The sequence below is a fragment of the Canis lupus genome, chromosome 21 (assembly GCF_011100685.1).
Source record: "Canis lupus familiaris isolate Mischka breed German Shepherd chromosome 21, alternate assembly UU_Cfam_GSD_1.0, whole genome shotgun sequence".
In the NCBI taxonomy this organism is placed as follows: Eukaryota; Metazoa; Chordata; class Mammalia; order Carnivora; family Canidae; genus Canis; species Canis lupus.
Window position 1 is genome coordinate 44695950 of NC_049242.1, and position 12216 is coordinate 44708165.

At 46.3% G+C, this 12216-nt stretch overlaps 1 protein-coding gene across 1 annotated transcript in view; it reads left to right on the top strand.

Annotated features, from left to right (window-relative positions):
* The first annotated feature begins 2110 nt into the window (after window positions 1–2110).
* SLC17A6 (solute carrier family 17 member 6) overlaps window positions 2111–12216 on the top strand; it is a 38111-nt gene continuing 28005 nt past the window's right edge. The window contains exons 1-3 of the mRNA NM_001168414.1: window positions 2111–2197; window positions 4756–5010; window positions 6477–6595. Of these exons, the coding sequence (NP_001161886.1) occupies window positions 2111–2197; window positions 4756–5010; window positions 6477–6595 (461 nt within the window). The remainder of the gene's footprint in view (window positions 2198–4755; window positions 5011–6476; window positions 6596–12216) is intronic.

Here is a 12216-nt window from a genome sequence, read left to right on the forward strand (position 1 = left end):
TTTGGGGATATTATTTTAAAGCATTCCAGAGTTTTAGAAAAACCTGGTTCACTGTTCAATAGGGGTGTATATTTTAATACACGTTTATTAAAATGAGACTAAGATGCCTCTGGTATTCTTTTCTTTATTATAATTCATACTGATGTGTTATGTAACAACTATCAAATTTAATAACAGCAGATGGTTTTAGCTACTTTTGATTATCTTTTTTTGGCTATCTATTCAGTGCATACATATCCATTGTATTGTTTGACCTAATCAGGGAACATTCTTCCATGATTCTGTATTTAGATCCATACTTTTGAGATTTGGTCTCAGAATCCCTAAGAAAAATCTACTCCCCCTGTTGGCTTAAATAAAATCCAAGGATTTTGACCTTGACAATGTGGCTCAAGGGCAATCGGTTTTGTAATCACTTGGCTGAATGGCATCTAAAAGGTCTGTGATTCATGTTAAAGACATTAATAATTAATATAGAGCTAGCATGGCTTTCTTGCTTTGCTTAATGAAGTAGATTCATTGATGCTATACCTATGTATGTGACAACGAAAGTCTTACATGAATGTCTATCTGTAATTCTACTTTAGGGGAAGATGGTACAAAGAAAAATATCACATTTTAAAGGAATATAAGCAACTTCAAATGAATCTTGAAAATATCATTAGTGGTCATTTGTTAACAAGGACAAGATACAGCCACAAATTTTGCCAGTATATTGATATTATCAGAGTATGCTGTAACTCAGTTAAGCAAAGAATCATAAAATCTTAAGGAATTTATATTAGGATTTTATAAATACCGCCTGTATTTTATTTAACCAAGGGCACTGAGGTTGCAGCTCCTCTTTTCTTTCTCTTTCTCTCCCCTCCCTTCCTGCCTTCCGCCTCTCTTTCTTCCCCTTCCTTCCTTCTTATCAGAAATTAAGACACGATACATGAACAATATAATTATGCATTCTGTGTACATATGTTTTCTATCCAAGGGAGCCCAAGTGCCCCAGAATTCCAGAAACACAAATGCAATATGTTGTAAGCTTCCTTCCCCGAATCACACACACTGTCAGGGCTGGCGGTAGCGCGCTGAGCAGAATGTAGGAGACTGAGGAGTAACTTGTCAATTTTTAATCAAGCCTTCCTCCCTTGAAGAGCCAAATGCACCCAGCCTCTCTGCAAACTCTGGCGATGATGACAGGCTTGGTTTCCATAGCATCCATTCCTGGAGATGCCCACAGGGGTCCTTGGTCAGGGCGATCCACCCAGCTCCCCTAGAAAGTTGGCCACCTGGCCAGCCAGCAGCAGCTTTGCGTCTCCGGGAAACTTACTCTGTCCGTGGTGCTGAACAGTGCGGCCGCGACGCGCTGGCCCGCGCTGCCCGCCGCGCTCGGGAGAGCATCCCTGCCGCTGCCCGCCCCAGAACTGTGTATCCGCTATTTACTCACGTCCTCAAAGAGCAGCAAGCTTTCTCCATCTTAATTCGACACAACCGCAGAGCAGAGTTGCGCCGGCGTGATGGGAGGAGATCACCGGGCAAGAAGGAAAAACTAACAGCAGCATTGCTCACCTGAGACCTCAGATGCTCCCAGGAGTTTTGGAAGCGCTCTGCTCCCTACAGCAAAGACACCATTAAAAAAAAAGAAAAGAAAATACTATTCTTCTGATTCTGCTTTTACACAAAGATTCTGTGACATGTCTGCTCCTCCGTTTAAAAGCCAGAAGATTTGACAGCAATCAGGTTTTCAAAAACCGGGAATTTGCGTTGTTTTTCAGTGGACTGACTTCCAGGACAAGGACTCCTCTGCACCCGCCCAAATACCAAGGCACTGGTGCGCCCTTTGCCACCGGATCCTCCCCTTCCAATGAGACTTTCTGATTGTGTCTACCAACTCTCCTATTAGGAAACCCGTGGGTTGCATGCAGCTATTCTGTTGTATTCTCTTTCTCACTCCCTCCCCTCTCTCACTCACACTCTTGCTGGAGGCACACCAGTACCGTTCTGCCGAGGAGAAAAAGCCCACAACTACCTAAAGCGATTAAGACAATATGCGCAACTCTCGCCTTTCGTAGCGATCACTATTTAAATCTGGCGAGAGCCAACACCAGTCTTTTCAAGAATGGAGTCGGTAAAACAAAGGATTTTGACCCCAGGAAAAGAGGGGCTAAAGAATTTTGCTGGAAAATCCCTTGGCCAGATCTACAGGTAAGAGAAAGCAAACCCATGTTTGCCTGGGGCTCAGCATGAAAAAAATCTGCAGGGCTATTTCCGTAAACCCTGGTTGCTTTGAGAGATTGTAATATGATCGGAAAGTCTTTGTTGTTGTTGTTGTTGTTGTTGTTGCTCATTGCTCAAGCGGGGCTGCTCTGGAAACCTGCTTATTAATTCGGGAATGTTGCACTAAATGAACCTGTCTGCTTTGTGTGTATGTGTGTGTGGGGTTTTTGTTTTGGTACCTGCAGGTTCTCATCCTTTCTTACCCAGGATTTATCCTCTTTACAATCGAGAAATGATCAGCACCTGTTCAAAGAATCTTTGTTTTGGTGTTTATAGTGACAACAAATTAAATTCCTTTGATGCAGACAAATGAATTTTTTTAAAAAAAATAGAACCTTCAAAAAATTAACCAAGAAATTCCAAAGAGTAATGGCAGAAGGAAATTTAGATCTCAGCTTCAAAGCCACTCAAGTACAGAATCTCCCAGTGGAATCTTCCTTCTGTGCTGAAGGAAGAAGAATCAAAATATATCAATAATTAATAGCTAAAGCGGTTCCTCTCTCAGAACCTAAAACAATGTACATGTATTTTAATTCTTTGACTTCTCCCAGAAGTCTATTTCTTGCCTGTCACAGTGTTTATAAGAAAAGCCATAATAATAACCAGCAAAATGACTTTGAAAGTACTAGAAATGATTTCATTTTCTCAACCTTCCTGTAGTCAATGTAGTAATTATGCTGAAAATTCTACAACTTTAAATCACCTGAAGAATACTACATGAGTACACTTTTCTTAATAATATGAGCAAAATTAAGAAGAGAGGGCAGGGACAGAAGGATAAAACGATTCCAAGAGAGCGCTAATTTTCACATTTGGGATATTGAAGGCTTTAGAAGTGTATAGAAAATGTAAAGAAAATGAGCAATGCACTTCCCGATTTTCCAAATCTCTTTGGATCTGGTGGGCTTCATGGAGGCACCATCATGCACCTATGCGGCAGTAGATACCGCAAGGGCCCTGCAGTCCCGCAGCTGCCCTGGAAAGAGCTGTTCTTTCCCAGCTCAATTGCCATCAGGTGGGGAGTTCAGGTGTCTAGTCTAACTTTGCATATATCAGCTATAAGCCAATGTAAAAAAAAAAATCACATTATTTTTTTCTCCCAGAATAAAGAATTTGCCATGTGTTCTGACATTGAGGTTGAACTTAAAAAATAAGAATTAACATGGTTGCAAAAACCTCCATGACCTATCCTCCAGGTGATATTTTGTAGGATTTGGAAGTCTGACATTGTTTTTCTGGTAGCCTCAAATTGCTTGGCAGTCAGCTCCCGACCTGTGCATTCTTGGATTCGATCTTAAAATTTCATTAGCTTTACTCATGTGTTTGGAAACGATTGTGTGTGAATATATCATTGAAAGGGGCGCACAGGAAAATAAACTACACGGTGGATTGAAAAACCTCTGCAAATTGTAAACGGGGAGGTTCTTTGTTTAAATATCGGAAGTATCCGTCTCAAGAGTCCACGATGATTGTCCTCTTCACATTGATTCTCTTCTTCTTTTTTAGTAGACATTTCACGGCTATGTTGTGAACTAGAGCAGCACCCTCAGCTTTTAGGCAAACCATTCCATCACCCCGCTTTCTCCTCCTCCCCTCCCCCTTCCCTCAAGGACGAAACCCTAAAAGGAACTGAATTAGACGGCAGAAATCTTGTGAAACACTATGCAAATTAAAAAAAAAAAAACAACCAACAACCACAAAACAAAGCATAAACGTGAGCTCTACTTTTGGTGGAACACCTTACCAGAGTCGATTTTGGGGGGCACGTTTGTGGGTCTGGGAGTCGCATTTGACGCCTTTGGAAATCTGACATTTTTCGCTGTTTGTAACCGGGATAGTAATGACGCAAGATTGTGAATAATTAATTATTCATGTTCTGGCAGCGGGAAGCTTAGGTGTCGGCCATATGCTGCGGAGGCCTTTGTTTCAAACTCGAGGAACAGGGAGAGGGAAGTAAGGCAGGTGACGGGAGGGCGGACGTCGGGCGGCACCCGGGCCTGGAGCGAGGCGCAGGGTCCCTCGGGGTCGGCGCCCAGCTGCGGGGCGGGGCGGGGCGGGGCGCGCGTCCCTAACCCGGACAGCTGCAGCCTGCGGGGCACAGGCACTGAGGGTCCCGGGGTCCAGCCGCCTTCGCTGGGGGGCGAGGCGCTGCGGGCGGGGGGCGTCCACCCCGGGGCCCACCTGGCGCCGCTCCCGGTTTCCCCACAAGCTACAGACCCCGCGGGAAAGTTAGGCCCGTGTGGGCGAATGCAGGCGCTGCGGGACGGATCCCGAGGCGATGGGGGCGGGGGTGGACACCCAGCCAGGTGGTGTTAAAGTTGAAGACGTGCAAGGAGGGGGCCTGGCAGGAGGCTGGAGAGCCGGGGAGGTCCCGAAGCCGGGTGGCGCCCTGGCACCCCAAGCCCCGAAGGAGGACCCTGCCAGGTCCTGGGCGTCGGGGGTGCCTAACCCGCGCATCCTTGCCCCCCGCCCCCCGCTCTGCCGCGCAGGGTGCTGGAGAAGAAGCAGGACACCGGGGAGACCATCGAGCTGACGGAGGATGGGAAGCCCCTCGAGGTGCCGGAGAAGAAGGCTCCGCTGTGCGACTGCACCTGCTTCGGCCTGCCGCGCCGCTACATCATCGCCATCATGAGCGGCCTGGGCTTCTGCATCTCCTTCGGCATCCGCTGCAACCTGGGCGTGGCCATCGTGGACATGGTCAACAACAGCACCATCCACCGCGGGGGCAAGGTCATCAAGGAGGTGGGCAGCCGCGGCACCCGCCTGGGCCCCAGCGTCCCCACCGCCCCCGCCGGCGCCGCCCTCCTAGGACAGGGACCCACCTGGGGGCCGAGTCGCTCCCTCTGCGCTTCTGCTCCCCGGGCCTTCCTCTGCGCACCTGCCAGGTGCAAAACAGCATCGAGCTCCCTATATATATATATATATATATTTTTTTTTTTTTTCCTTTCTGAAGAATGACTTCATACGAGAAGTCGCCTAATTAATGTCTGCTGAATGTCAATCGGAATCTTTTCCGGTCACTCGCAGGAGGAGGGCTGCGTGTCAGTGATGATGGGGTCCCTCTGGTGTCCTCCAATTCCGGCCAAACATTCCCAGTAAAAAAAAAAAAAAAAAAACGAAACAAATCCAAAATCAAACCAACGGGGAGCCTAAGGGCTTTGAGGAGCGGGCCACCGGGGTCCCAGGCCCGCCCCCTCCTGATGGCTGTGCGGAGGGGCCCTGGGGACAGGAGACTCAGGCCTCAGAACCACCGACACCTGTGGGGCTCGCTCCCCGCTCGGGCCCGGGCGAGCTGCAGCAGGGCAGAGCCAGGGTGCAGGGGGGAGGGGGGTGGTTCGGGGACGACCGGGACCGAGGAGACACCCCCCCCCCCCCGCAAAGTGCATTTGGTTTCAAAATAGGAATCAAAGGGAGCAACGCGCTCCTCAGCTGCCCAGGCGAGCTCAGCGCTCCTGGGCCTTTGGGGCGCCGGCAGCGAAGGTTCTCTCCTGGCGGCGCGGGCTGGCGCGGGGGGGGGGGGGGGGGGGGCGGGGGTGTCAGGTCTTGGGCTTCGGACACCGTAGGGCCCCCCCGGACCTTCCCGTCCCCACTGGCCGCCCCCACCCTCCGCCAGGTCCCCGGGCGACCCGGGTCTCTGCGGCCTGCGCGCGTCCCCAATCTGCAGGGACGATGCTTTTTGCTCTGGCTCCTCCGACGTCCTCACCTTCCGTCCCAAGGGCCCCACGTCCCTTTCCTCAGCATCGCCCTGCTTGGATTTCATTCTGGAAACGACCTCAGCTGCTGCCTTAGTGCTGGCGGGCCTTAGCTAAAGGGACCCGGCTCAGGGGTCCCCGCCCGCAGCCCGCAGCCCGCAGCCCGCAGCCCGCAGGCGACTGCCTCCCCGGAGGGCCCTAACCTCCACACCTGGAGCTCAGAGGGGAGGCTCCTGCCTCGGGGTGATCGCACCCGCCTGATGGGGAGGGGGGAGCTGGGGGAGGGCAAGGCCAGGGCCCAGCTCCCTCCTTAACTGCCAGATGTTTCCAACAAGCAGTTCAAAGCCGCGTGTCTCCCTCTACAAGAAGGTCTACGTTCAATTCTGTTAGAAAACGAAAAGTCGGCCACCCCCACCTGGGGAGCGCGGGGGGCACCCCGGGGCGCCAGGGGCCCCGCCTGGGGTGTGCGGCCCGAGCACTGACGATGCTCTTTCCCTCCCCTCCCCTCCCCCCCAGAAAGCCAAATTCAACTGGGACCCGGAAACCGTGGGGATGATCCACGGGTCCTTCTTTTGGGGCTACATCATCACCCAGATCCCGGGCGGCTACATCGCGTCTCGGCTGGCGGCCAACAGGTAAGGGCGCTCGGGCTGGCGCCCCGGGAGGGGCGGGCAGGGAGTCCCCGCGGCGCCCGCCCTGGCAGGTGCCTCCTCACAGAACCCGGCCCCCAGGGCGCGGGGAGGGGCCAGACGGGCCGCGGGGCTGGGCGCACAGGGGCGCGGGGGTGCGCGGCTGGGGGGCGGTGACACCTGCGGCTCTGGCCAGAGCATCCCTCGGGCCCCGGCTCCTCCGACGCGGGCCCTGGAGCCGCCTGCAAGGTGCTCGGTGCTCGGGGTCTCGAGGACGCGCTTCCAGGGGGGCAGCGGGATCTCGGGGGCGCGGGCGGGGCGAGTCCACCTGCTGCTGAGCCAGTAGGTGGGGCGGAGGTGGGGTCCGACCCCGCGACGCCCTGAGGCTTCCAGCCCCGCAGCCCAGGTCCCAGCAAAGCTCCCGGAAAGCCACCGGGGTCACCTGCGGAGACACCCCGGAGTAGGGGGCGTGAGGACGCAGGGGGTGCGGAGCTCTAGGAGCACACCTGGCCACTGCAGGAGGAGGGGCAGCTGTATTTGCTTCACTCTGTAGATATGAAGATAAATAAAACTAAATTAATCTTCCTTAAGTCTGAAGGATAAAACTGAGAAAGAACGCCCGCACTCCCCTCTTCAAGTGTTGCTTCATAGAGACACCCCCCTCCCCCCCCCCTCCCCCCGCAGAAGACTTAGGGTCTTTCTTTGGACTTTGTACCTGTGACTTCACCTCTCTCGCCCCCTCCAAAGCCGGATATTCCGGGGAAGGGATCTTGACCTGGGCACCTCTCTCCTCTTTGCTTTTGTAAACTGGTCCCTCCTCATTTCTCAGTAAAATCTCCGAGAAGGCCTCTTTCAGTGGCTTTTGTCATCTAGGATCCCTTTCACCAGCGGTGACTTCCTGCTCAAGATGTTTCCGCCCTCTCCTGTCCAAAGCCCAAGGAAGAATTCTTGCAAGTTTATTTTAGGCTTCAGAATCCTTGGGCCAGGATTTTTAGACAGTCCTTCAAAATGACAAAAGAAGAGAGTGAAAGATTAGGAACGGTGCCTTTTGAATATCATCTTTCCCCTGACATCATGATGGTTTGTACTCAGAGCCAACAGGAGACAAACTATTCTTTTAAAAAAGGAGTTAGCTTAAAATGAAAATCATTAAACTCTTTAGAGAAGCCAATTCTATGGATGGGATAACTCAAATAAAGGGAAATATTTCCTTAAATAGTCCTGGTAATGAACATGCTACACTTTTGGCTGTCATATCCCCAAGGCATAAGGTCTTGAATTGGGTTTTTTCTCTCCAAATTCTTTTCTAAAACAAAACAAACTTCACAGAAAGATAGTCCAAATATATGTATACGAACTATTTTCACTTCAGGCTTCAGGGGAAAACAAGCAACAATTCACACACACAGAGAAAAAATGATATAGGAAACTATGTAATGTGAAATGAAAGGATAATGGCTGTGCCTTTAAGGTGTTTTTTTTTTTTTTTTTCCCAGTCAAAACCCTCAGCTTGCCAATTGTTAAAATGCTAACATTTTCCTGCCAGGAAAAAACACCAGGGATGCCCCAGCTTTTCCCACTTTGTAACACTAGGAGGTCAGTAAACAGGTTTTCCTGGCTTAAAAAAAAAAAAAAAAAAAAAAAAAAGCAAGCTCCTCTCTATCATTTGTATTATGTTTAATAAAGACTGATGCTAACTCAGGTTCTGATATATTTGGTAGATTTTCCTTAAAGGAGAAAAGTGTGAACTTTAGAAGTCATATTTGGATCTGAATTCACCTTACCTTTATACAGATATTCAAGAGAGGGAAACTTAATGTTTTCAATGTCTTGTGTTCTCTAAGACTGAGAAAACTACAATTTATTATAAAATATGACAACGTATAGAAAATATAGACTAACTTCCTTATCAGATCTTAGCGCGTTGATATATTTGCCTCATTTAAAAGAATATAACAAAACATTACAAATACAGTTGAAGCCTCCTGTGAAGACAGGTTTGAGAAATATATAATAGTCCCTTTTCTCATGATGAAAGTATCATATTCTAAGAAAAATATATAAAAATCAAATATAATAAAAATCATAGATTATACAGAGACCTTATTGTTAACATGTTGGTAAATATCCAAACAGCCCTATGTATGCTATCTAGAATTTTATCTTAGAACTTGTTTTTTATTAACATAAAATCTGAGAGATTTTTAGAATTGGTCTGAAAGTTATACATTTCCCATTACGATCGTTTTTCAAAAAAACTAAAAGCAACATACAAGACCAGTTTTCCACCTGCAAATATTGTGCGCCCATTCAAATAAACTTCTCCCTGTAGATCATCTAATCATAGAACAATATTTCCCTTGGGTGGGGTACTGGGGACAGATTCCTTTCCCTCTAGGTGTAAAAAAAAGCTCACTTTGGAAAGTGTTTGCCATCACAGGTATGGGAGGAAGCGGAGTAGAGGAACTGAGGTGTGTGGAGACTGCTCCTCTAGAGAGAAGGGCTCCTGGATACACCTCCTGGCTCATGTCTCAATGAAAAACCATTGGCAATGATGTGGCTTCTCTATTTTATGCTTTCAGCAAAAGCAGCTGAACCCTTGGTCAGAATACAGATCCTTGGTCCCTTTTCTGGTCGGACTTTAAGTATTCTTGTTTTCCTCCTCATTGAGGGGGAAAAAATGGGGAGTCACGGGGAGAGGAATCTCAGTCCCAGAGGAGGACCTTTGCATCATTTTTTCCTTTGTCTTTTCTTAAAGGGCTATTGCATATTGTGAGCAGGAGAATTTAGTTACCTCCCTGGAGGGCTTTGGGGTGAGGAGTCAAGGAAGATTCCTGACAAAATCTGCAGTGTTTTTAGATGAGAACAGATTTACTCCAGTGATAACAATGTGTTGGGGCAGATCAATGTTGTCTTTAAACAGGACCGGACAATAGGCTTATAATAGTAATCAAGATAATTACACATGTGAAATAGCTAAGGGTTATTTTTACCTTGCATTTAGACTGATGAGGGACCTAGGCAAGTACTTAACAGGAGAAACAACAGAATTTTTGCAAAAGGCCTAATGAAAGATGGTCAGATTTACCAAAGGATATTTGGTCAACCTTATGTTTTTAATGGACTATATTGTCTTCACAAGACTATTCTTCCTTCTGTCTAGGTGGCAATATTATATAAACCCTATTTAAAAATTTTCCCCATTCTGCTCATGCTTCCTTGATCTGCCAATGCTGATTTAGTTTTTTTACAGGCACTTCTTGCCAGCTGTCACATCAGAATTTTAATTATTTATTAATTTATTTAATTATTTTTGTTTTGTCCAATTAAGTGTAAGCTCCTTGAGAGCAGGTGGTTGTATCCACGCTGTTTTCATGGTTGTACCCTAGCATCATAGACAGCCTGGCCCAAGACAGGTATTTGTTGAATAAATAAAATGAACACCCCCAACAAAGCATTTGGGCTTTTTAAAAAGAGCCTAGAGCAGAGTGTTTAAGAGACAGGTTCTAAAGACCAACCATGTGGATTCAGACTCTTGAATGTAGTACTTAATCACTGAATGCTATAAAACATTATTTAACTCCTCTGAACTTCAATTTATGTTTCTGGAAGAGGGGACTAATCAAACTACCTACTTGATATGAGTATCATGGCAGCTAAATAAGAGAATACATGTGAAGTTCTTACAAGTGCCTGGCCCTCATTAGTTATTGGCTGTTATCATTTATTATTAATAAGGTCCTAAATTCAGAAAAAAATGAAAGAATGAATAAAGTCTTGAGGCCATTCAATATTCCTTATGTTTAAGTTGGTCTTTGGTATTAGTAATACAAAAGGATTATTTCTACTGTGATAAAAATGCAAATCTTTCACCCGTTGGATTTCTAGCTTGAACATTATTTTCCCATACACATTATTTACACATTATTGTTCAAAATAATAACAAATGCCTTAAGTCTCATTTGAAGGACTGTCTTAGCAAAGCTTTTTAGCCAAGGGTAAAGAGAGTGCTAGTGATTCAGTGCTTTCAGTCTTTGAATTCTAGTCAGGCACCAGAAAAACACTTAGAGAAATCCATTTTAAGTTTGAGATTAGACTTCTCTGTTGAAAGTCATAGTTTATTTCCCTCTACTCCTCTCGTTAATTTAAAAAGTGTTTAATTGCTGGTACCGCATTTTGTCTTTTCGGGTATTTCTTGGGTTTCTAACTTGATTTTTGCTAAAGTAAAACAAAAAGAAATAGTTCTTTATTTGCATAAGAGATTGAGGATCCTATGTGTCTGTAGCACGTGGTGAACTTCAGCTAACAGGAAAAAAAAAATCCCTATTAGAGAAAGATAAGGTTCATCTAATCCAATCTTCTCCCTTAGGGACCAGGAAAGGAACTAGAGAGTCAGGGAGGTGGTGACTTGCCCAAGATCACAAAGAGATTGGCACCAAAACTCAGATATCCAGTAATGCATGACCTCAGGTTATCTCTACACTGAAATTTAATATCTCTGCCTGAAACTACGTGCTTCACGGCGAAGTTCACTTTCAGCAGCGAGCTGAACCATCTGCTCTCTCAATGAGTGCCTACAATCCATCATGCCCCAAATCCAGGACAAAAATCCAAGAATTAGAAAGAGAAGCCTTTAGCTGGCCCAAGGGATCCTTTGGTTTTGGTGGCAGGAGAAACATACTGTATTTTTTGTGTGTGTGTAGGCAGGGACTCCCAAATGGTGTGGCTTCAGGAATGATTCTGTTCCCTTCTCTACAAGACACAAAAACCCAAACATGATAATGACTTAAACATATAGTGTGATTTTTCTACAGGAGAAAATGTGGCATTTAGAACTTTTTCTCCCAACCTACTAACGTGGTCTCCTGCAAGATTTCAGAGATTTGAGTATCACTGGGCAGGGGTGTGGGTGGGTAGGTAGTTGGGGTAGTTTAGACCTTTTATCTGCAAAAAAGAAGAAATTCTTCCTTGGGATTTTGATAGATACAACTCAATTCATACCACCATCATGAGAGAGAGAGAGAGAAAGAGAGAGAGAGTAGTTTAGACTTAAAAAAAAAAAAAGCAATGAATTCAAATGCATGGATTTTAAAACAAGTAATGTGACTTTGCATTTATAAAAATGAAATGGAGTATACTTTAGGTAAGAGTATACTCTGGCCTTCCTGATTCTGAAAAATTCTCCTGTCAGAGGGATTTTTCAGAAAGAGAGGGATGAAGATATTTTAAACATAACATCTTCATACTTTAAGCCCAGAAAGGAACATTTTTCCTGGTGTTATTCTCTTCCCTTCACAGAAATAAAACAATGAAGATGCGCTTTATTTATTGGAATAAGCTTTGGAAATGAATTCTTAAGTGACATTACTAAACACAAATGCAAACATTATCTCTATCTATCTATCTATCTATCTATCTATCTATCATCTATTATCTATCGCTCATTTACTTATCCATTGCAGCATCTATCGCAAGCAGAGGTTCCTTAACCCTTCCAGTGAGAAACATTTGCAAATTCCTTTTGTCTGAGAAAATAATTCAGACTGGGAACAGAAAGCTGCGGCAAGAGACCACCGTCCTGCTGCGGTGGAAATGGTTTCTCACCATCCAGTCCTGTAGGGCCAGAG